The 22,102-nt window shown below is 40.2% G+C and overlaps 1 protein-coding gene across 1 annotated transcript in view; it reads left to right on the plus strand.

Annotated features, from left to right (window-relative positions):
* The window catches only part of LOC117557850 (CD82 antigen-like), a 45,984-nt gene that overhangs the window by 19,969 nt on the left and 3,913 nt on the right, over window positions 1-22,102 (plus strand). Inside the window, exons 3-6 of the mRNA XM_034233827.1 lie at window positions 5,546-5,618; window positions 14,307-14,428; window positions 14,905-14,979; window positions 21,423-21,521. Coding sequence (XP_034089718.1) covers window positions 5,546-5,618; window positions 14,307-14,428; window positions 14,905-14,979; window positions 21,423-21,521 — 369 coding nt within the window. The remainder of the gene's footprint in view (window positions 1-5,545; window positions 5,619-14,306; window positions 14,429-14,904; window positions 14,980-21,422; window positions 21,522-22,102) is intronic.

A 22,102-nucleotide genomic window follows, 5' to 3' on the forward strand; every position in this document is an offset into this window, starting at 1 on the left:
AAAATGTATTTATTTTTGTTTGTAAAATCCACTTTTTTTTTTTTAGAGGATATATACTTTTCGGTTAATCGGTTAACTGTTTTTTTGGGGGTCGAATATTCGAATATACATTTGCTTTCAAATTCCCATCCCTAGTAAGTACAAGCATCCCTCCTCACATGCTCTCACTCTCTGCTGCTAGAAAGAGCGGTGCCGCACAGCGTTTGGAGGCAGGACCAAACCAATACATGTAAATAGAGGGGGGTGTACAGAGGCTTTGGATAATTAACTTTTGGAAGAAAACAAGTGAAATGAATCGTAAGTTTAGTGAGTACATTATCAATTTAACGTTATATTAATGTGAATTATTGATGATTGATGAAAGGTTACTTACATTTTTTTTCTTAACCTGTTAAGCCCGAGAGACCCCGGTACCGGGGCACTGCCGCAACATCTTGCAGGAAACAGTGTCTGAGGGCATGTTCATTTAATAAACTATGAATGTTTTTATATCCATGTAACGGAAAGAAACTCATCTAACTGATCATTATTTAATTTTTTTCAAAATAAAATCCACAATGCTAACGCTGAGCCTCTGAATTAGCAACAAGCGAAAAATGCTAACAGATTACTGCACCGAAATTCACTCACAAAACCTTATTATTTATCTTTGCACATCCAACAACACATCGTTTCACATCGTGAGGTGACACAGAATCGAAGGGTACCCTCATTATCACTCAATTATACGAAATCGCGACTTTACAAACAAAAACAGACATCAAAACATGTGGCGCTAGGTAGCTAAAAATGCTAACATGGCTCACCTGTGTCTTTGTCTGGTCAAACGTGGTCTTCAATGACATTACAACGATAAAAACGCTGCTGAAGTTAATCCAATGTGTCTGTGTCCCTTTGAAATGATTTCTGATTCCTGCTTTTCGGTTTCCAGATGTCAGAGCTAGAGACAGCTTCACTCTCATGCAAAATGTGTACACGAAGCCCCCACCTTTTTGTTTTACCATGTGTGTGAGTGGGGAGATTCCCCTTTGATTCTATTGGCTCTAACGGTCAAAGAGATGTCAATCACCAAAATCGACCAATGGGTTCCAGAGAAACGGTAAAACCCCCATTTCCACCCAAATCACCTCAGAGGTGGAGTTTTTTTTGCTAAACCTCTCTAAAAAGGTCAAATGTCACCTGTTTTGCATCAATCTTGATACAGGGTACTTATTATATGTTGTACTTTGGATTCTTAAAGCTTTTAGTCTACCTTACCATCATCCAAGGGTAGTTTTCACTATAAGTAAAAAAGATTTTTTGGACAGACACTATAATTTACAGTTGTTTACTATGTTCAATCTGAATTTTCTTTAAAATAAAAAACATCTATTTAGGGGTGCATATCGTTGACTTTTTTACGATACCGATATCGATACCGATACCACTGAACGATACCGATACTCAACCGATACATATCGTGATACTTTGAAAATGTATCATCCCACAATTACTCCCATGAAGCGCTTTACGATATAGTTAACATGTCAAATGAATATTAAATTCAATTGTGGGACTTCTTGGACCTTTTAGTACTGAACAAACAATGAAAAATACATTAAAAAATATGAAGAAAACCGATTATGGAATATCTTTTATAACACCCGCCATCAGGTGTGCCACGTGAATAGCACATCTTGTCAATGCAAACAGACCGTTATAGCACCGTTATAATTAATGTTAAACATGAGATTCGACTAGAGAACAAATACATAATGGTCATGAGATCTCGGCATTGCACAAACAAACAAATCTCATCTTTAAAATCAACATTTACCTTCACTGGTGAGAGAAAACAAATCCCATCACAGTTCATTTGTGGGACTTTTACCTTTCTAGTATTGAACAAACAATGAAAAATACATAAAATATGAAGAAAAAAGATAATGCAATCTAATTTATAACACTCACTTTTAAAATTAATTTAAAAAAAAAAAAAATATATATATATATATATATATATATATATATATATATATATATTATTTATTTTTATTTTATAAAAGTATCGAAACCGGATCTGATTTCGGTACGGTATACCGTAGCCACCAGTAACCGGTATTTTGGTAATACCGGATACCGGTATGCATCCCTAATCTATATTGATTCTGACTCTTCTACATCCAACTCACAGGTTTATCATTACTTTGAGGAAAAAGATTATTAATTTAACCCTTTTAGAAGGGAAGATATGGTCATTTGTTCTGGGAATGTCATTTTCGAGCCTGAGACCTGAAAAACAGGCTCAGGGCTAAACAGGTTAATGTTCTAAAAATGTTTGGGGTCCCTGTCAGTCACGGGCCCTTAGAATCGTCCTAACTTTTCACCCCCTTACGGCGCCCCTGGGCGGGGGTAAAGGACATGCTGCCAACCCTGCGTATCGCCTTCATGCGGTCATTGATCTCCAGGAAGGACTTGGTGCCAACCCTCTGTATCTCCTTCATGTGGTCGAACTCCAGGAGGGTGGGTGAGGGTGAAAGGGTAAAGAGTAGAGACAGCTGGGGGGTGAAGGAAGAGTATCCTCAAAGGTGATAGGGGGGGTGAAGGGCAGTGGAGACTCCTCCATTTGTCTCATATGTTTCCCATAATCAAGACATTCCTCAGGCGGGTGCAGTGATACTTCTTCAAAGTTTTCTGCGCGATGTGTTGTGTTTTTCTCCTGTTTTGATTCCTCTTGCCGCTTGTCCTTGGCAGAGGGAACAGATTGATGACGCAGGCAGTTGAATACGTTAGAGATAAACAATTTCACTCCTGACTTGTGCAAACTCCATCTGCCTTAAAAAGATGTCTGCGGTCCCAGAAAAAGTTAAAATTGTCAATAAAATGGACAGAATGGTCAGTACAGACAGTTGAATCTCTCCACTCCTCTTCTGACTGGCGGTAGAAGGCCACTGATGAACAACAGACATTTAAAGTCTTCTTTCAGCACTTCTGACTGTTGTTTCACAACATCATTTGTTCGAATGTGCAGTACCACATTTTTCACAGTCGGATGTTCAGCCCCAATATGCAGGATCTTCTCAGCCAAGTCAGAGACCATATCCGTAGGGAAAACAGAGTACTTTGGTGTTGTTCTTACTACACAGACTTTTTACATCTCTTACAGCAGTCACCCACAATCAGAGTTTCAGGCCCAGTCGTTAGCTTTCCCTCTAGCCTTTTACTTTTGGAGTATCTATTAGTCCTTACCCTGCTGTTTGAAGACGTTATCCAGGTCATCAGAAAGAGATCTCCGGTTCTCGGTCAGCGGAGCGTAGCTGTTCTGGATTGGCACACTTGGTGGTTTAGGAGGATTGTTTATAGTTCTCCCTTTAGCAGCTGTCCACGGCTGTTTCCTAGTATGAATAGGGGTTGAAGAGGCGCTCTTCTTGGGTGTTAACAATGCAGGCCAGCCGGTCGCATCACAGATTTCAGAGCGCTGGGCTCTGCCTGTTATTCGACCTCTCAAATCCCATGGAAATTATTTACTCTTAGGCTTTGCACCCAGAGAGTTCCAGGGAGGACTACCACTTGTAGATGTATTACCCAATACACAGCCCTCCTGTTCCTTGGAATCCTTGTAGCTGCTAACTAGCTGAGTTAGCATGCCTTTGTCCATTCTTTTGCAACACTGGTAAAGTGGTGTCATTGCAACCTAGTCCATTCACTAACACGTTAACTTCGTTAAGGGGTCTTAAACCAAAAAACGAAATCTCATTGGCTGGTGTCAATTTCTGACAACGTGATTCATTCAGATGCATCACGTCGTGCGCCTCTTCCCGGTTTAGCTTTCCGCTGGAAATTTAAATCTCAAAATGGCAAAAGAACAGCCAAAAAAGCTTTCACAGAGAAGAGGACAACAATTGTCATTAGTGATATGAGAAAGGCCCTAGGTATCATTCGTGCTTCTATTGGCTAGCACTCCAACACATTGTATGTGATTGGCTAAGGGGCCGGACGTCTCTAAGCAGTTGACAAATCACAACAGAGCCAGCCAGCTAACCAATCGGAGCAATTTTTTCATGAGGAAAATAAAGCACTTTGAAAAAAAATTGAAGCCTGTAAACATGTCCACAGTAGAGGCACACGATAGAAATATGAACCTGAAAATGATTAGTTTGTTAGAGAGTGTCCTCTCTAACACAATCTGGGGTAGAATTTGATGAAAATACTGGCGTTAAAAGAGCAGGGCAGAGCAGCTGACTGAAAACAAATACAAATGGACTATTGGGAACAATTGTATAAAAGTATATTATGTAGTCATGTTGCTTGCTACAGTTCTCAACAAGAGTTTTTGAACAGCTTGAAAAGACATCAGCCACTCTTTCTCTTTCTCTGACTCTGAGTATTAATTTCAGTGTCCGCAGTAACCACGGTAATACTCACTTTCTTGTTTCCTCTCCTTCTGTGGAAATGAAATCTTACGATCTAAGGTTTAGAGGTTCTTAGCAACAGATAAACACTGTGCGTTTGTATTTCTCGGTATTGAGAGCATTACCCTCCGCTGTGCTTTCCTGCAAAGTACATTCAGTTCCTGCTTAGAGAAACGTGATGTCATTAAGTTACATTACTGTTTGGTTTCCCCCAATAATGTATATTTAAACTCACTTGCAGTATGTCCTGCCAGTACACCACATGAAGGTACAGAACATGGCTGTAGTTAATACTGATGTCATTATCTCAATATGTTCTTTGTTTTAATTCAGCAAATGGATATATTGCATATTTTTGAGTGGTCTTTTTTTCTTAACTGTATAAAAGAAAATGCAAGCACCTAAAGGACCTCGATCTTGAATAGCATTCCAACATATTCTAGGTGAAAGGCCAAGGGGTAGTCACCTCTCTAAGCGGTTGACCAATCACAACAGAGCTGGGCTCTGGTTTCAGACAGAGGGTGAAAATAGGTGCTGCAGTATGAGAAAAATAAAGAGCTTTTTGAACATTTAAAGCATGTAAACATGTCACGGTAGAGGCACTAAATACAAATGGGAACCTGAACATTAGCATAATAGAGCCCCTTTAAAATCATATACAAGTACCATATGTTTGACTTTGCCATTCAGAGTAAACTTAGTTTTTTCTTGTCCCTTGGTACTTTAAAAAAAGTTAATCTCTTAAAAGCCTCTGAAAGACAAACCAACAGGAGGCTTTTATTTTGAACCATGTATTAATGGTTAATGTTGATTAATGTCCCTTTTGATATTATTCAATAAAAACAGATCTACACCAAAAGGTTTTGACTTATTTGGTGTTATTTGGTCAGAAGATCAACTTTTAGTTTGGCAGCAAGGTAGCCACAGCGAGATGTTAGATGAAGAGAAAAACATTTGAAGGTGACAAATACAGTGATCATGGTTCAGCATTCCTGCAAAAATCTGAATGAAGAAACTCTGATACACCAGAACAAATATAGCTCACCAGTATAAAAAACTGTGAATTGCACTTAATCTGTTACTGTTGAAATGTGCTCGTTTGCAGCATGTCTGAAGCATTGTTTATGGCTGACGTGTGTGTTTTTGTTCTCCAGCTGTGTGGGGTCGTCATCATGGGCTTCGGGCTGTGGCTCCTGCTGGACAATCAGAGCTTCATCGTCGTCCTGAGTGAGTTCCTCCTTCATTCTCCTGATGATGATCTACCACGTTTACTTTGTGTGACGTGACTTTTTATTTGCACGTTTGTTCAAGTTATCGCTTTTGTCTGGAGTTGGGATAGGATCAATTATGTCTCAGCGGTTAGAGCTGGCTGCTCAGTATCAGCTGAGGCAATAGCAGGTTTTAATCCAACCAGCGGTGACTTTTACACGTGTCTTCCCCTCTATCTACCCCTTTCAACTGTCACTCTCTTAAAAGGGCAAATCAGGCCCTATAATTGTGAGAGTGAGAGACGGAAGGGAAACAGGCGGGAGTTGTTGAAAACTTCACCTGTTATTAGTGTGAACTGTTGAACTATGACGTCTAGACAAACCTTTAATACTGCACAGTACTATAACCTGTGTACAGCGCTGTAATGTATACAAAGGATTTGGAAAAGCCTTTGCCTAGATTTATGTCAGACGGATCCTTTAGAAGCAGTCATTTTTGGAAACTTAATTCTCAAACAGTTTTGAAAGTTGTGCTTTGAAATAAAGTTGTTTTGAAATAAAGTTGTAACATGTACAAGTAAAATTGTATACAACAACTCCAACAACAATCTGAGACCTAGGACGGAAAACGGAAAGTAAAAATCATAAAAGGCTTCACCATGAATTTTTATCTAAATCTGGTATCATATCATTTGGATGATTTGGGATTTAAAGACACAGGGTCATATTTGAACATGTTTCCAGTTGTGTAATATTTAATATCGTAATAACTTCTTATTAAAGATGTATCATCTTATAGAATTACTACACAATAAGAATTGTCAGAATGATGGATATTTATAAAAGTTTCAGGACTCTTTAAAAGACAATTTAGATGTTTCCCTTTTCTAACAGTCCTCCACACAGCACTTCGACAGAAGCGATACGTTTGTGTCGCTTTTAGACTGGATAACTTTCCACCCAGACAACATCCATCTGTTGGAGGCTAACTAAAACAACTCCTCTTCCACTGTCAGTGTTAATGTGTCCAGCCTATGCATCGATCTATATTGCTGTTTTTAATGCAGTTATCCCTTCTGACTTGGTCTCCAAAGAGGCCAACATGTTTAGGTGTCCCCATAAAGTTGGGGTCTCTGTGTGTTCACTGGTATGTTGAGGCTGCTGAGTTAAAAACAAGTGTCCAGCAGATTTCCTCCACGTTTGTCTGTCTGCTTCTCTGGACTGTGTTCAAAAAAAGAAATTCCTTCAAGCCACAAATCTTTCCCTCTGTCTTGGTCCTCCTCCGTATCCTCTTCTCGTGGCTTCAATTACTCTCCTGTTACTGAGTGTTCAAAGACATCTGACATAAAGAGCTCATTTGACATTTAGGGAACACACTTATTCATTTGCTTGATAAAAATAATATAGTGAGCTTTAGACGGGTTTGTGTATTTAGATTCTTTACTTAATTTAAAGTACTTAAAGGGTGCCTATTATGCTTTTTCGGGTTTTCCCTTTCCTGTATTGTGTTATCTAGGTTTTTGTGAATGTAAATGGTCTGCAAAGGCTTAAATCCCAGTGTTCCTCCCTTTTACTATTAATTAATGAATATTTCTCCATTAATCACTAGATTGTTTGTTTTTGAAAATATGTAAGTACATATACAATTACATAGGAAGTCATGTTTTCTGAGATAAGTGATAAAAAGGGGTTACCTGAATTCAGGAGCAATTCAGTATAACTTGAAAATGTACATAGCAAGTATATCATTGTTTATTATATCCTAGGATTATTATTACTCATTGATTCATATGAAAGGATTGAACTGTTGTAGTTCATTAAGAAGAGGCTTATACAAATGTTACCTACTTTTTTTCAATATGGATTAGTTTTCTGATTGATTTTTTTATTTTCTAAAAAAGCCACAGGAATTACCCAACATTAATACTAATGCACTGCAACGGTTTTGACTATTAAGAAAATCAGCAAATTTGAGAAGCTTTATCAATACAGTGTTTTCTGTTGGAAAAATTACTAAACCATTATCAAATAACACTTTGTACTGTTTTATAAACTTCATATTTTTTTGTGTGTAAAAATCAAACTTTTTTTTAAGTAACTAAAACTTTAAGATGACTATAGTGAATCAAGAGGACAAATATCAATATCAACTTGCATAGAATGGAAATACAAATAAGTACAAATGTCAAAATTATACTTTAGTACAGTACTTGAGTAAATGTATATGGTTACATTTAACAAACTAAAACCATTGTACACTGACTCTGTGTCCTTAACTCCAAAAAATGTTGAACTATTCCGTTAATTCTAAACTCTGCAAACAGTAACAGTGAGAAAGAAACGACCAGTGTGAGCGAGACAAAGTCTCAGACACCACTGAAGAAGTGTCGATGCAGAAATATAGAGACAGACATTGAGCAATTGTCAGAGAGGACTGTGTGTGTAGTGTGTGTGCGTGCGCTTTCAGAACAAGCCAGCGCCACTGAGGACATTTGTCTCCCGTCCTCGTGGGCTCTCTGCAGGTGTCGTCCCCTCAGACACTGGGCTCTTTCTGCTCCAGCATCAGCATGCATCACATCAGCCCAGTGCGCTCACCGCCTTACTCATCTCACACACACACACACACACACACACACACACACACACACACACACACACACACACACCACACACACACACACACACACACACACACACACACACACACACACACACACACACACCAGGCATTTTCTCGGGGCTGGGGTTGTGGTCATACGACGCTAACCATCAGAGCACATGGTTCAAGTACAGTGCACAGTTTAGCTTTGTGTTCACACATAAACGAGGAGTATTGATGCTCGATGAAAGCGGCGTCACTGCTCATCACAAGTGAATCAATGCTCAGCCTGGTGCTGCTGGAACCAGCTGATCGTACAAAGACAGCGCTGAGTCACAACTAGTGTTGTCACGATACCAACATTTTGGTTTCGATACCGATACCAAGTCAAGAATTGCGATTCCGATTATTTTGCGATTCTTTTCTTAAAAAAAGGGAAACAGTCTTAAATGTAATTATTGCATTTAGCTGACGCTTTTATCCAAAGCGACTTACAATAAGTACATTCGACCAGGAAGACACAACCTTGAAGAAAACAGAATCATATAAGTACATCAGGTTTCATAGAGCCAAAACATTTCAAGTGCTACTCAACTGGCTTTAGATAAGCCAGTCCTTTATTAGTATATAAGTGCTTCGTTAATAGTTCTATCGCTCGAAGTGGAGTCGAAAGAGATGAGTTTTCAGTTTGCGCCGGAAGATGTGCAAGCTATCTGCCGTCTTGATGTCAATGGGGAGCTCATTCCACCATCTTGGAGCCAGGACAGCAAACCCACGTGTTTTCGCCGATGGGAACTTGGGTCCCCCTCGCAGCGAGGGCGCAACGAGTCGTTTGGCTGATGCAGAGCGTAGTGCACGCGCTCGGGTGTACGGTTTAACCATGTCCTGGATGTAGGAAGGGCCAGATCCATTCGCAGCATGGTAAGCAAGTACCAGTGTCTTGAAGTGGATTCTAGCAGTTACCGGAAGCCAGTGAAGGGAGCGGAGGAGCGGAGTGGTGTGGGAACATTTAGGAAGGTTGAAGACCAGACGAGCCGCTGCATTCTGGATGAGCTGCAGAGGTCGGATGGCACATGCAGGTAGACCAGCCAGGAGGGAGTTGCAGTAGTCTAGGCGTGAGATGACGAGAGCCTGGACCAGAACCTGAGTCGCTTTCTGAGTCAGCTGGGGACGTATCTTCCTGATGTTGTAAAGCGTGTATCTGCAGCAGCGGGTTGTAGCAGCGATGTTTGCAGTGAAGGACAGGTTGTTATCTAGGGTCACACCCAGATTCCTTGCAGTCTGAGTCGGGGAAACAACTGAGGTGCCGATGTTGATTGTTAGGTCAAGAGTGGGACAATCTTTTCCCGGAAGGAAAAGCAGCTCAGTTTTGTCAAGGTTGAGCTTGAGGTGATGAGCAGACATCCACTGAGAGATGTCAGCTAGACAAGCAGAGATGCGTGCGACGACCTGGGTCTCTGAGCGGGGAAAGGACAGAATTAATTGGGTGTCATCAGCGTAGCAGTGGTAAGAAAAACCATGCGGGCTAATGACAGATCCGAGCGAGTTATTGTGCTTTATTTCACACCAGAACCATAACCATAACACAAACTTTTAAACAATGAGAACAATAAACAAAATAAATGATAAGAATTCGTATTAAATAAAATTCAGCATCATCTCAAACAACTTTTTTATTTTATAAAATATAATTGTTTTAATATTTTATTAACATGTAATAGTACAGTAATATAAATAATTATTAACAAAATATATATTGCAGATGTTAGCCACATTGGTAAGTTAGCTAAAAAGATAGCCATATTAGACAGTTATCATTGCCATTAATTGCCTCGTTTGTCACAAAATAAATTACACTGGTTTGACTTAGATTTGAGGGCATGGGCTTGAGCATGATGTAATTATGTTATCTATCACATTCGCTAACCTGTCTGGATGCCGGTTGGCGAGGTGCTTAGCCAAGTTTGATGTGTTGGCTCCCTTGGTTTGCAGGGATCTAAAACATGTCTTACGGCCCGTCCACACAGTGGCGTGCGTTGAAGCTTCCAACGCTTCTGCCCATTCACTTTGAATGGGGTGACGTCACTTTTAGCCGAACTGCATTTTGGGAAGCGACGTGGAGCGTTGCTGGCGTAGCTGGCGTCAAAAGTTGAGCAATGTTCAACTTTTGACGCCTCGACGGAGGCGTCAGCCAATGAAATCCCGTTTATTCAAATCTGCCAGTACAAGCACTAGCCAATCAAACCGCGTGTATGCTGGGAGAGACTACGCAGGTCATTTCCTCATATTCAAAAAAATTGAGGGAAAATTCATTATAGCGGTAGAGAATCACCCGGTGCTGTATGATCAGTCTCTGTTCATCTACCGGGATACAAACCGGAGGAGCGAGGCATGGAGGGAGGTGGCAGAGACAGTGGGTGAAACTGGTAGGTTTTCGCCTGTTTGGGGATTTTATATCCAGTTTACTTCGTTTTAACATTGCTATTGCTTTGTATGTCGGGCGGGAGATTCATGTGATTGGTTGTTGGTCGTGTTGCTCGCAAAAAATCCCCAAGCTTCAGATACGCCCACCTCCAAGCGTCAACGCACGCTGCTGTGTGGACGCTCCGTTACAGACAGGCCTCGTGGTGTCCGTAGGCTTGCCCTCACTGTCAGAGATATAGCTCAAATACTTCCAAATTTCGCTTCTGGCGTCTTTCTTGTCAACAAGCCAAGGCGCAGCGGCAGCTGCACTCCCACTTGCAGCCATGCTTCTCGTTTTCTCACATGCTCTGGCAGCTAGCGCGTGGCCGCGTGCACGAGAGAGGGGAGGGACTTAGAACGTGCTTGAGAGGGGCGGGACTGCAGGCACGGCTGCAGTGCAGGGAGTGGAAGCAGAGCGCTGAACACACACGGGTCTTTATTAAAACGGCGCTTTCTCACCGGAGTACTTTTCCCCGTCATTCTTAAAGTACCGATACTAATGAAACGGAGGAATCGTACCGTTTGTAACTGCAGGGTATCGCGGTACCTTTCAAGTATCGGTACACCGTGCAACACTAGTCACAACCACACATCATTCCTGCCTCAACACGTTTGAAATCATCCAGTTTGATGGGATAGAACAGGTTGTAAACATTACTTCATGTGGAGCAGTGAGACCTTGAGGAACACTTGTGACTGAAGCCATTCCATTATTGGTTGAAATGTAATCAAGTATTAAGTTAAGTAGTAACTTAAGAGTGTTTCGATTTTGTATCGCTTTGTACTTCTAATCCACTACATTTCAGAGGGAATCAATATTATATATTATTATACTTTTTACTTGAGGATTTCATTAAAACATTAAGTAAGAGGACGTTTTATGCTCATTTTCAGGTTCATATTTGTATGTTGTGCCTTGACTGTGACATGTTTACATCAATGTTCAAAAAGCTCTTTATTTTTCTCATACTGCCTGTGTTGCAACACCTCTTTTCACCCTCTGTCTGAAACCAGAGCCCAGTCTGCTCTGATTGGTCAACTGCGTTACATGCACAAAAACCTATATAACACACTAGAGGAAAGGGAAAACTCCAAAAACCATAGTAGTTTTTTAATTTATTTAAAATATAGTAGATTCGAAGTATAAAGTAGCAGAACATGGAAATAATCAAGTAAAATATAATATTTAAGTACAGTACTCCAGGAAATTTTGTTTGATATACTGTGACAAATATAAAATATTTATTTTATATTGAATTGTTTAAACAGTCTTTCAGAAAGAATGGGCTTCTTAATTAAGCGTCATTTTAGGCAGGAAATCTTAAAAGGGACTGCTTCAGTTTGGTAAGAATTCACTGAAAACGACAACAACATGAGTATTTGTAAATGTTGACTCAGCATTTTGTAGGCTATAGAACTGCACAGGTAGTCTATTCACAGGGACCCTAAACACATGAACCTGTCTGTAAGAGCATATAACACACACAGGTTTAATTGACTGCCCTCTCCCTGTAGCCTAATTTTCCATCATAAACTTCCCTCTTTTCTCGGTGGCTTGCGTTGGAGCAGCATGCCCTGGTTCACTGATCCCCCGGGGGTATCTCATGATGGCTTGAGGCCACAAGGACCCAGTAAGGAGGAGGGGGGGCTTGTCTTTAAAACGGCTCATTGGCAGACTTCTACACGCTTCTTGTTCACAACCTTTTTTGAGTGACAATACGTTCTCCACTGCAGTAGCAGATTCTGTATTTCTGTCATGAATCATTTGAAACTGGCTCTGTTTTTGATGAGTCATGATTCATCAATAAAGGGTGCTCATCAAATTGCGACCCAGGGTTTGGAGTGTAGCTGAATTCTTATTTGAGCTCCCTGTGTTTCTTTGGTCCCTGGTAACTTGCTATAAATGGAGCGCTGCAGACGAACACTTTTCTAATTTCCTTTGTTTTTCATCATCACACATGTTGCTGTATGGAAGTGCTCGTCTGGTTCATTTCTGCAAGTTTGTAGATCTCAGAGACTTGTGTATTGGGTCGAAATCATGTTGTCAAACATGACACAGCCGCTGATCTTGTTTTATAGCTAATAGAGTGGCGCAGGGATGACGTATTTACCCGGAAATAAGCTGCGCTCGGGTTCCCTCAACAAAAAAGCAATGGGATTTCTCCGTAGGATTTTGGAAAATAGCTCGAAATAAGGTCTGTGGAAAATGAACCTGTTTGATCAATGCACGTTTTGTTCAGCCGGATAATATCCACATGTCTACCCTACTTTTATAGTTTTCGAATCATAAATCTAATCGCCAGAAGCAAAATGCTAAAGTTATGCTATAAACAAACTACAGCAGGGTCGCTGCTTCAACGTCACGCCGACTTAAGATCCATATTAAAAAATACAGATTCAAAATGGTACAAGTTGAAGTGTTTGTTTGAACAGTTTGCAGGAGGCAGGTACTTGCTTTCAAGCAGAACAGGGCAAACAAACTTAGCGGGAGTGTTTACGTGTTCGGTGTAATGACGTACAACGTCCTCGACAATTTCTGTAGTCCTATTCAGCCACTTGTTAACAACCATCGTTTTTCAGACACGTAAACTCTTCAAAAATCACCAGCTGCTGATGTATTTAATGTCGTAGAACAAAACGTGATCCGTCTCTTAAATGTGTCAACCACAGACCTTATTTCCAACTATTTTCCAAAATCCTATGGAGAAATCCCATTGACTCTGAGACGAGGGAACCGGTAGTGATGAAATGCTAACTCACTTCCGGGTCTTAGGACTCGTCACTGCACCACTCTATTGGGTTGATGTCACATCTAGTCAATGTTTCTGATTGTGTTGTAGACTTCTATATAATTGAAAAATTCATTTTAAAGACCGTCAAATGAGATGACATTAATTCAAACCTCATAAGTATTTTGCTGTCAAACTGTATATATTTAAAGCACTTTTTGCCATACTTTGTATAATCACGGTGCTTGCCAATCCCCATTTTGAAGTTGCATGTAATTTGTACCAGGTTGTTGACATGGAGTCTGTTTTTAGTTCTGAACTGAGCTCTTGGCAGACGTCTGGACTCAAACTCGATGACATGAACGAGATGATTCCCACTTCTGGATCCTCTATTTGGGACTGTTGTGTAGACAGTGATGTGGCACACAGATGCCTTTGTTTGCCAATGCTGAAGTGCACACTCTTCAGAAAACACTCCTTTTTGTCCACACTCAACTGAGAGTTTTCCTCTTGTCAGTATTAGGGCTACAACTCACTGTTACTGTTCATTGATGAGATTCTGGCAATTGCTTTCATGATTTAATAGTCGTTGTATCAGAAACTACTGAAAAAAGAAAATTGTTAAAGTCCTATTGGTCGAGAAACATCTTACAGTTGCAGTAATCTACTCTGCTTCTTCTTCTAATTTCAGTTTTTTACTCATTTGTTTTACATCAGGTTACAAATAGGCCTGAAATATACACAGGTACACATGAACAAACAGAGCCACGGGTCGCCCAATGGTTCGGTACCTGGTACCAGAAGGTGAACCGGCACCTTTCCACCTACCAAAATAACTCTGTACTTGATCCAATTGGGGCTTGAACCGGCGACCCTTCAGTTCCCAAACAATAACATATACCTTCTGTCCACACAGGTAACTCCACATCTGTGAAGGCGGCCTGCTACATTCTGATTGGCGTCGGGGCCTTCTCCATGCTCATGGGCTTCCTCGGCTGCCTGGGGGCCATTTACGAGATCCGCTGTCTGCTCGGCCTGGTGAGTGACACTTCTACACATGTCTGAATGTATGTACGCTCTGATCATTTAAACATGATGATGAGTAAGACAGGCGATGTGCTAGTAGAAGATTTATTGTGTAAGTAGTTGGACTAACTTCTCCTAAAGGACCAAAAACAGCTCTCTGCCTAACTTCATGAGTTTTCAAGTATTCCAGCGGGCTTTCAAAATAAAAGCCCCAGAAAGAATCTTAATCCTAACGGGAGGCTCATAGAGTACATAACTCTTTACCATGTATACAGCAAAGAATACAACTATTACAAAATGTAGTTACTGAGTTGCCAGGCTTCAATATGCATGCACACACACACACCACTTTCAAGTTGGTACATTTATAGTTGGTTTGTTGCCAGTAAGATCTCTTTTTTTAAAGGTTTTACGGGGCTCCTGCTGCGCCAACATGTTTTACCACTCAGATGTTTCACATGAGTTTACCATGTGCTGTCTCTCCGCAGTACTTCACCTGCCTCCTGCTGATCGTCATCGCTCAGGTAGCAGCCGGCGCCCTCATCTACTTCCAGAAGGAGACGGTGAGTGATGTCACTTCCTCTTCCTCTGTCCTAGATTTCATTGAGTGGTGCAGTGATGACGTATTTTTGAAGGCCAACCCTGAAGTTAGCATCCCAAGTGCTACCACGCCAAAATAGCAATTGCATTTTTCAAATGGATTTTGGAATTTTACAGAGAATTAGCTCAGTGCAGAGTCCTTCACGGGTCTGATTTTCAAGACCCGCTCCCGCACCCACAGCGTGCAATACTGAACCTGCCCGCTACCCGCACATATTGCCAATTAGTTCCGCAAACCAAACCGACCCGACCCGCATATCCTATGAGCAGTGAAGACATGCAATTATTAACACACGCAGTTGCTTATTTGGCTCAAAAAGCGTGGGATGTTAATAATTTTATTATACGACCTGGTTGTTTTCTCTATCTAGGATGACACCAAAAGCCTCCCAGTCGTTGGATTTCGCTCTTGAGGAAGAGTTATTGACAAAGCTGTATTCTTCTTAAGAGAGCTTCGCCTTCACCTCAGCCGTTTAGAATGTGGCGCGCTCAGCAGCAGATGGATGCGGTGCAGAGGTTATGATTATGGGTGGTCCTGCAGGGGAGAGGTCTGAGGATTTAAATTGTTCTTATTTTAATATATTTATTATGCAACACCCGCGGGTACCCGACCCGATGCAGGACTCTGGCTCAGTGGCAAACACACGTCTATGATACTTAAACGCTTTGTGATTTCTGTAAATGCAATCAGCAGAAGTAAAAATCTAACGTAACTGTTGCATGCCTTCATGTCACCACTGCTAAGCTAAAGGTGGCAAATGTTTGACGTGACGTTTAGTAATCTCGTTTAGTCTTAAAGTTTTGCACATTCACAAGTCGGGTATTTACTGACATACTTTATGTTGTATAACATAACGTGAAAATCGGTTAAGATTAGTAAACCACAGACCTTATTTTGGGTATATAGCTACCTCAAACAAAAAAGTTAAGAGGCGTGCGAACAGGAAATGGTAAAATGCCAAATCATTTCTAGTTGTCTAGTTTTTTAGGACTCATTCCTGCACCACTCTGACAGCTTCATGGGAGTTTCCCCCTTGTTTTTGTTAGTTGAGGTGATTCCGACTAGTGGAATGAGAAGGGTTGCTGCACACTTATCAGAATCAGAAACGGGTTTATTGCCAGGTAGGTTCACACATACGAGGAATTTGACTTGATGTCATGGTGCATACATAAAATATAAAACAAAAAGCCTTTAAGGACACTGTAATAAAATATAGTTAAATGGCAATAAAATAAAGCAGTAATTTACAGTGAAATAGAGTGTAGTGAATGATAGAATATAGAGTATGAAATAAGAATATGTGCAGTAAGCCGTATTTGAGCATTGTGTGCATTAATGTAATGCATATAGAGTCTATGATGTGGCTGAGGTAAAGTCTCAGTGGGGGGGGCCGGGACTTGTTTAAGAGGCCGGTAGCAGAGGGGAAGAAACTGTTCAAGTGGCGAGAGGTTTTGGTCCTGATGGAGCGCAGCCTCCTGCCAGAGGGGAGGGGGGTGAACAGTTTGTGTCCAGGGTGGGAGGGGTCGGCCACTATCTTCCCTGCCCGCCTCAGGGTTCTGGAGGCGTGGAGGGATGGCAGATTGCAGCCGATCACCTTCTCTGCAGAGCAGAGATAACACACCTTCATCTTCTTATTATGTGTCACGATGTGTCATAACAAGCAGAACTATGCGTGTCACTTAAAAACAACACCTGCTGTGATTAGAAATGTATTATACACCTCCCACAAATATTCAGCTGTGGTCATGGGACACCAGACAACTTGAATTGAAACTGATGCCTTTGTGTTACGTCGCCCTCTGGTGTTTTAATCTGAGAAATTGTACAGATGAACAGAAAGAGCAGAGAATGGATTAATGTAACTTTTGAATTTAAATGCGTTTTACGTGTGGTGGCCTCATTATTTTTGCTTTTGTAACTTAATACGATAATCATTTCTAAGTAAAACCTTTTATATGTTTGCTGATGAGTTCTCGATCACATTTGACCCAGTTGGATGATGTCCAAAGAAGAAACAGTTCATAACATGTTTATCTGCAGAGATAATTTTTCCAGGCCAAACAACATTTATCTGCCTCTTAAAGAGTTCTGTTGGCTTCAGTTTGGGACGTACTGCACTTGATCTTTTATCAACAATAACCAGGGCAGTTTTAGAATAAAGATATATTTTCATGAAAAGAGAACTCATGATTTATCATGGATGACTTTAATTTGTCTGTAAACATCTTATCAGAATACATTTTAAGGGTCTTGAATATGATATATCTTTGCAGAAACACAATCCAACTAATCAGTCAGATTTGTGAAGGCACTGAAACAACAGCTTCAAAAACAAGAATACATGAGAAAAAGTTAAAAAAAACAAACACTAAAAAGTTAACAAATGCTTTATAACCAATGCATGTAGAAGCAGAGTAATGCATTTCAGCCCTGCTTTAGCTTCCAATGTGGTAGAGTGAGGAGTATTTCTGATGGCCTTCATCTTCTCTCATAACCAATAGATAACGTGTGTGACTATTTAGTCAACTCTTCCCTCTTAGGCAGAAACTTACCCAGATAAACTTGTAGCTAAATCAACACTCAAGAACTAGTTGTAAATATGACTGACAGAGATAATCTGTTCGTGTTCGAGTCTAATGCTGCGCTTCCATTACAGTTTAGGAACTGGGGCAGTTACTATAGTAACGCCGTGTAGGCGGAGCCGTGAAGTCATCTTCAATGAGAGCCCCAGAAAAACAACACAGCCGTTAGCTCTTAGCACTCAGAGCTCACAGCTCCTCATATCTGTTCAGAAACTAGACAAAAGTTAAACAAGTACAAACCACAGACTGCCTGTGTCATGGGGAATACAGTCGCTGGTTTATTTATGTCTGTAGGCCGTTGTTGTGAGTGTGGACGGTCGGAGCATATATAACGTTAGCTTAGCCAAGCTACATTTAGAAAACACGCATTTTAAAAGGGTTTTTCGCCTGCCGTCTGTCTGGAGACTTGTCAAAGCATTAATTCATGGTTTTTACTAACCGGTATCAGTATGTTGTTACTTCGGCATCATTTTGAAACGTGTATTACAATTAAATCACGATCAAATATGTTCATCTTGTTGTAGTTGTAGCCGCCTTGCCAGCGATTCTCTCTAGTTTAGCATACTCAGCCCGACTCAGCCTGGTTGTTCCTGGCCGTTCCTGGCCCTAGAACCACGATTTAGTCGAGCCAGCAAAAAGGTGAAAATGTAGGTTCGGGCCAAAACTAGGCCAAGTGGAAACGCAACCAAAAACGGGCCCCGCACGGCTCGGCATGCTTAAAGCGAGCTACCCGCTGCAGTGGAAACGCGCCATTACTGACACGGTGGGCCTGGGCCATGACATAATGTTTAACCTGTGGTCCTTTGTAAATAGTTTACTACATTCATTGTATAGAGCAGCACTGTAATAGCAAGAGGATTTTGTGCACACTTTTTCTCTGCTCACTACTTCAGACTTGGATGTTTAAATGGACAGTAATTAACTCTAACGCAAAACATCTGTGTTTCCCTGAGACAAGACTTTATGCTGGGCTCATATCATACAAATTACCAGTTTCAACTCATAAGTACCGTTTATGTCAACATCCAGGTTGTAATTACAATTCTTTCACACACACATACGGGTTTTGGGCCGAGGGCGACACCGTACTTCCGGTATCAACCATTTCACGCGAGGTGCATACAGAATATCATAGTCGATTGCCTTAATCAATATAGTCAACTCTAAAATACCACATATATGCATTGGCATGATAATATGATTGTGACAAGTGGGGTATTCACCTGGTGTTTCCAGAAGATAGACGTAGATGCAGCCAAAATCGACCGAAGGCCACGTTTGAGGGTCGTAATTCCATACATTGTACATCCAACAACCCACACAGCTCTAGTTTACGCTGGTAACGACCTAGAGCACACCTCTCAAGTCCAGAGATGTAATCCGAAGACATGCAGCGATTTCTTCGGTCGTTAATTCAGAAAAAAAACCTAGTGCGCTCTGCCTGGCTACATAAGCTAGCTGTTTATATTAGCATTCCCAGGATTTTTGCACCTCCAGAAAAATGGCGTCTTTATAAAAATATATATGGCGCGCGTTGCATTGTGGGTAGCTGTGACGTCACTGTGTGTGAAAGAATCGTGAAACTCAGATCTATCTAATAGCTTTAACAAGTGCTTAAAATGTAAAATAATGTTTTTGTAACTTCACATCAAATACCAATCTTAATTTTAAGCTCTTCCGGTGACGAATATCCTCATCATATGGCAGCTGTGCTGTGTACATTTTAATTTAAGTCTTCATTCATTCTCGTAGTTGTTGTTTTTTTACTCCCAACTGTGCCTGGTGCATATTGTGATTGAGAAGGCTCTATGAACGTTTTTTTGTGAATATGATTCAAACTGTTCGACTTACGCCAGCTGGGCAGGGTCTTTATAGTTTCTCGCCCACACCTAAAATAATTATGTGCACATTTATGATTCGAAAGCTGCAAGAAAATCTCAGAAGCTTGCTGATACAAATTTCCAGAGGCATAAATCATCTGAATCCAATAAAAATGCTACAAAAAGGAGGAATTTGGTTCTTGGGAGTGCAGGCAGATCTCTGTTTATTGTATCTGAAAGTTTGTTGGAAGCGTTTTTCAGCTACTTTGCTTTTTCTGCCAAAAAGAATCCCAGGCAAAACCTCCACTTGAAAAAAAAAAAGAGTATCTGCTTTTTCAGCATGTGTTCACTGGAGACCTTGAGTGTCTCAACATTCTTGGATTAGAGATTTAATCAACAATTACTCTCAGATTTTCTGTGTCTGGTGTGCAGCAATTTGGATAATGTGATACATTTAAAGGTGCTGCTGTATTTGGCTTCTGATTGAAATGTTTCTGTATATCCTAAAGATTCAGATTTCACAGATCTGGATGTCAAAAATCTTTACCGCAAGAATTCAAAGCTTATGTTTGAGTTAAAAAATCAAGACATGCAAATAAAATCGGATTGTTGAGAAACACAAGTCAAACAAGAATCTGATCTATAAGCCATTTTAGTATTGTTAAACACCCATAAAATTCCCTCTTTGTTAAGTAATGCTGCTGTTTTTGTTAAAATGACTTAAACCTAAAAGACAGTAACTAAGAACTATTGATTATTTTTTTATTTTTGAGAATTAGACAAGAAAGTTGATAGCACTCATGTTTATACGTTAAATATGAAGCTACAGCCAGTGCTGGTTATGCTAAGCTAAGCTAGCTAGCTGCAAGATGTAGCTTCATATTTAACAGGAAGACATGAAAGTGATATCTTAATGTCTAACTCTTGAGTGGGAGATCGATACCACTTATGTTTTCTACAGTAAAAGCTTGGCTCTTTCAAATAAGTTGTTTTACACACAGATTAAACAAACAAGATATAAATTAAATAAAATCACTGGACTGTTTCCACAACCCATGTTAATATATTAGTAGTAGATCAAATATGTAGATATGTCACTATATGTACAGATGTCCATTTTAACTTTTCACTTTAACTCATTTCGTACTTCATAATTTAGATGACCAACTATGTATATATGCTGACAGTTATTTTACTCTTATTTTTACTCATCTCCTATTTCATAGTCTTTTATTATTATTATCATTATTATTGAAAACATTTTCTTGATTTGATTTCTGATTAGATTAATCTGTGTGAATCTGTGCTGTCCTGTTTTTCACGCTTACCCTGTTGCTGCTTGTACAACTGAATTTCCCCACGGGGATTAATAAAGGTCCATCTTATCTTATCTTATAACATGTTAGCTTCTGAGCTTTAAAGGTGCTTGAAAGCAGGTTTTGTTACCTTTGGAGACAGCCATGTTAACTGTTTGGCTATGTACTGTAAACTAGCTTGCCGCAAGATGTAGCTCCATATTTAACAGAAAGACATGAGAGTTGAATCCATCTTATGTCTTGCTCTCAGTATGTTTACAGTGGGAACAATGTATTTATTTACTTTAACTCAACATTTATTTATATTCTAATCACACATTTTGCAAGTCTTCACCCCTCTTTTATGCTATAATATGCATTTTATAGTGACGTTGGACTTACCAGGGAACTCCAGAAGTTTCACTTTTTTCTGAAGATCTTTATTCAGAACATTCATGATCTGCAGCTACAGGATAAATAGTTTTATTTTATTCTATCATAAAACAAGCATCACTATCGAACAGTCCAAATAACTAGGGGGAAAAAACAAGACAGAAATATATAATGAAACAAACTTTAAACGGTGAATAGCAAAGTATTTAGCTTCAGATCAAGCAAGCTCAAGCTGATTTTTGCCTCTTCACATTGCTGAATCTATACTTTGCATCAAAATACATTTATTTTATGAACATAATTGTTTCGTTTCAGTTAAATGAAAAGATGTCAACGGTCGTGGTCCAGGTGCTGAAGGACTACTCTGGCAAAAACTCGACCACGGAGCAGGCCTGGGACTTCATCCAGAGGAATGTGAGTTGGAAAAACTGATCCAGGCTTCGATTCAAGATGCTCTTTTTGTCCTATAATCCTATCTCTTTTTGTCAAAAGGATTTTATATCATGACAGAGTAATATAAACTAAAGTACAGAAAGAAGTGTTCCCATAGGCGGCTCAGGTTTGGGAAGGCTAAATAACTTTTTTTACCTGACGCTGCCCGCCTCCGGCGTCTATAGAAAAGAGATCAACTCAGTGAAAGCACCACCTGCTGACCAATCAGAGCTCAGTGTGCAGAGTTTAAATCTATCAAGTCATATTACAGGAGAAAGGAAATACAGTTTAAACTGCCGTATGCAGAGAAGACGCCGACGTGTCGCACTTTATCATTCATATAATATCATAATATATCACATTTCCTTATCTGAGTCAGCTTCTCGAGCCGTATCTGGCCGTGCATCACCTACATGGTCACATACTGTATGCAGAAGTATTATTTTAAGAAACACATTAAGTTACTTAATGTGACTTACTTGTGTTGTTACTTAAGTGTTACGAAACACTCAACTCAAATGTAATTAAAGTCAGATCCACTCGTGTCTTAGATGGGGCAGTGA

Source organism: Gymnodraco acuticeps, unplaced genomic scaffold, assembly GCF_902827175.1.
Source record: "Gymnodraco acuticeps unplaced genomic scaffold, fGymAcu1.1, whole genome shotgun sequence".
Classification (NCBI taxonomy): domain Eukaryota; kingdom Metazoa; phylum Chordata; class Actinopteri; order Perciformes; family Bathydraconidae; genus Gymnodraco; species Gymnodraco acuticeps.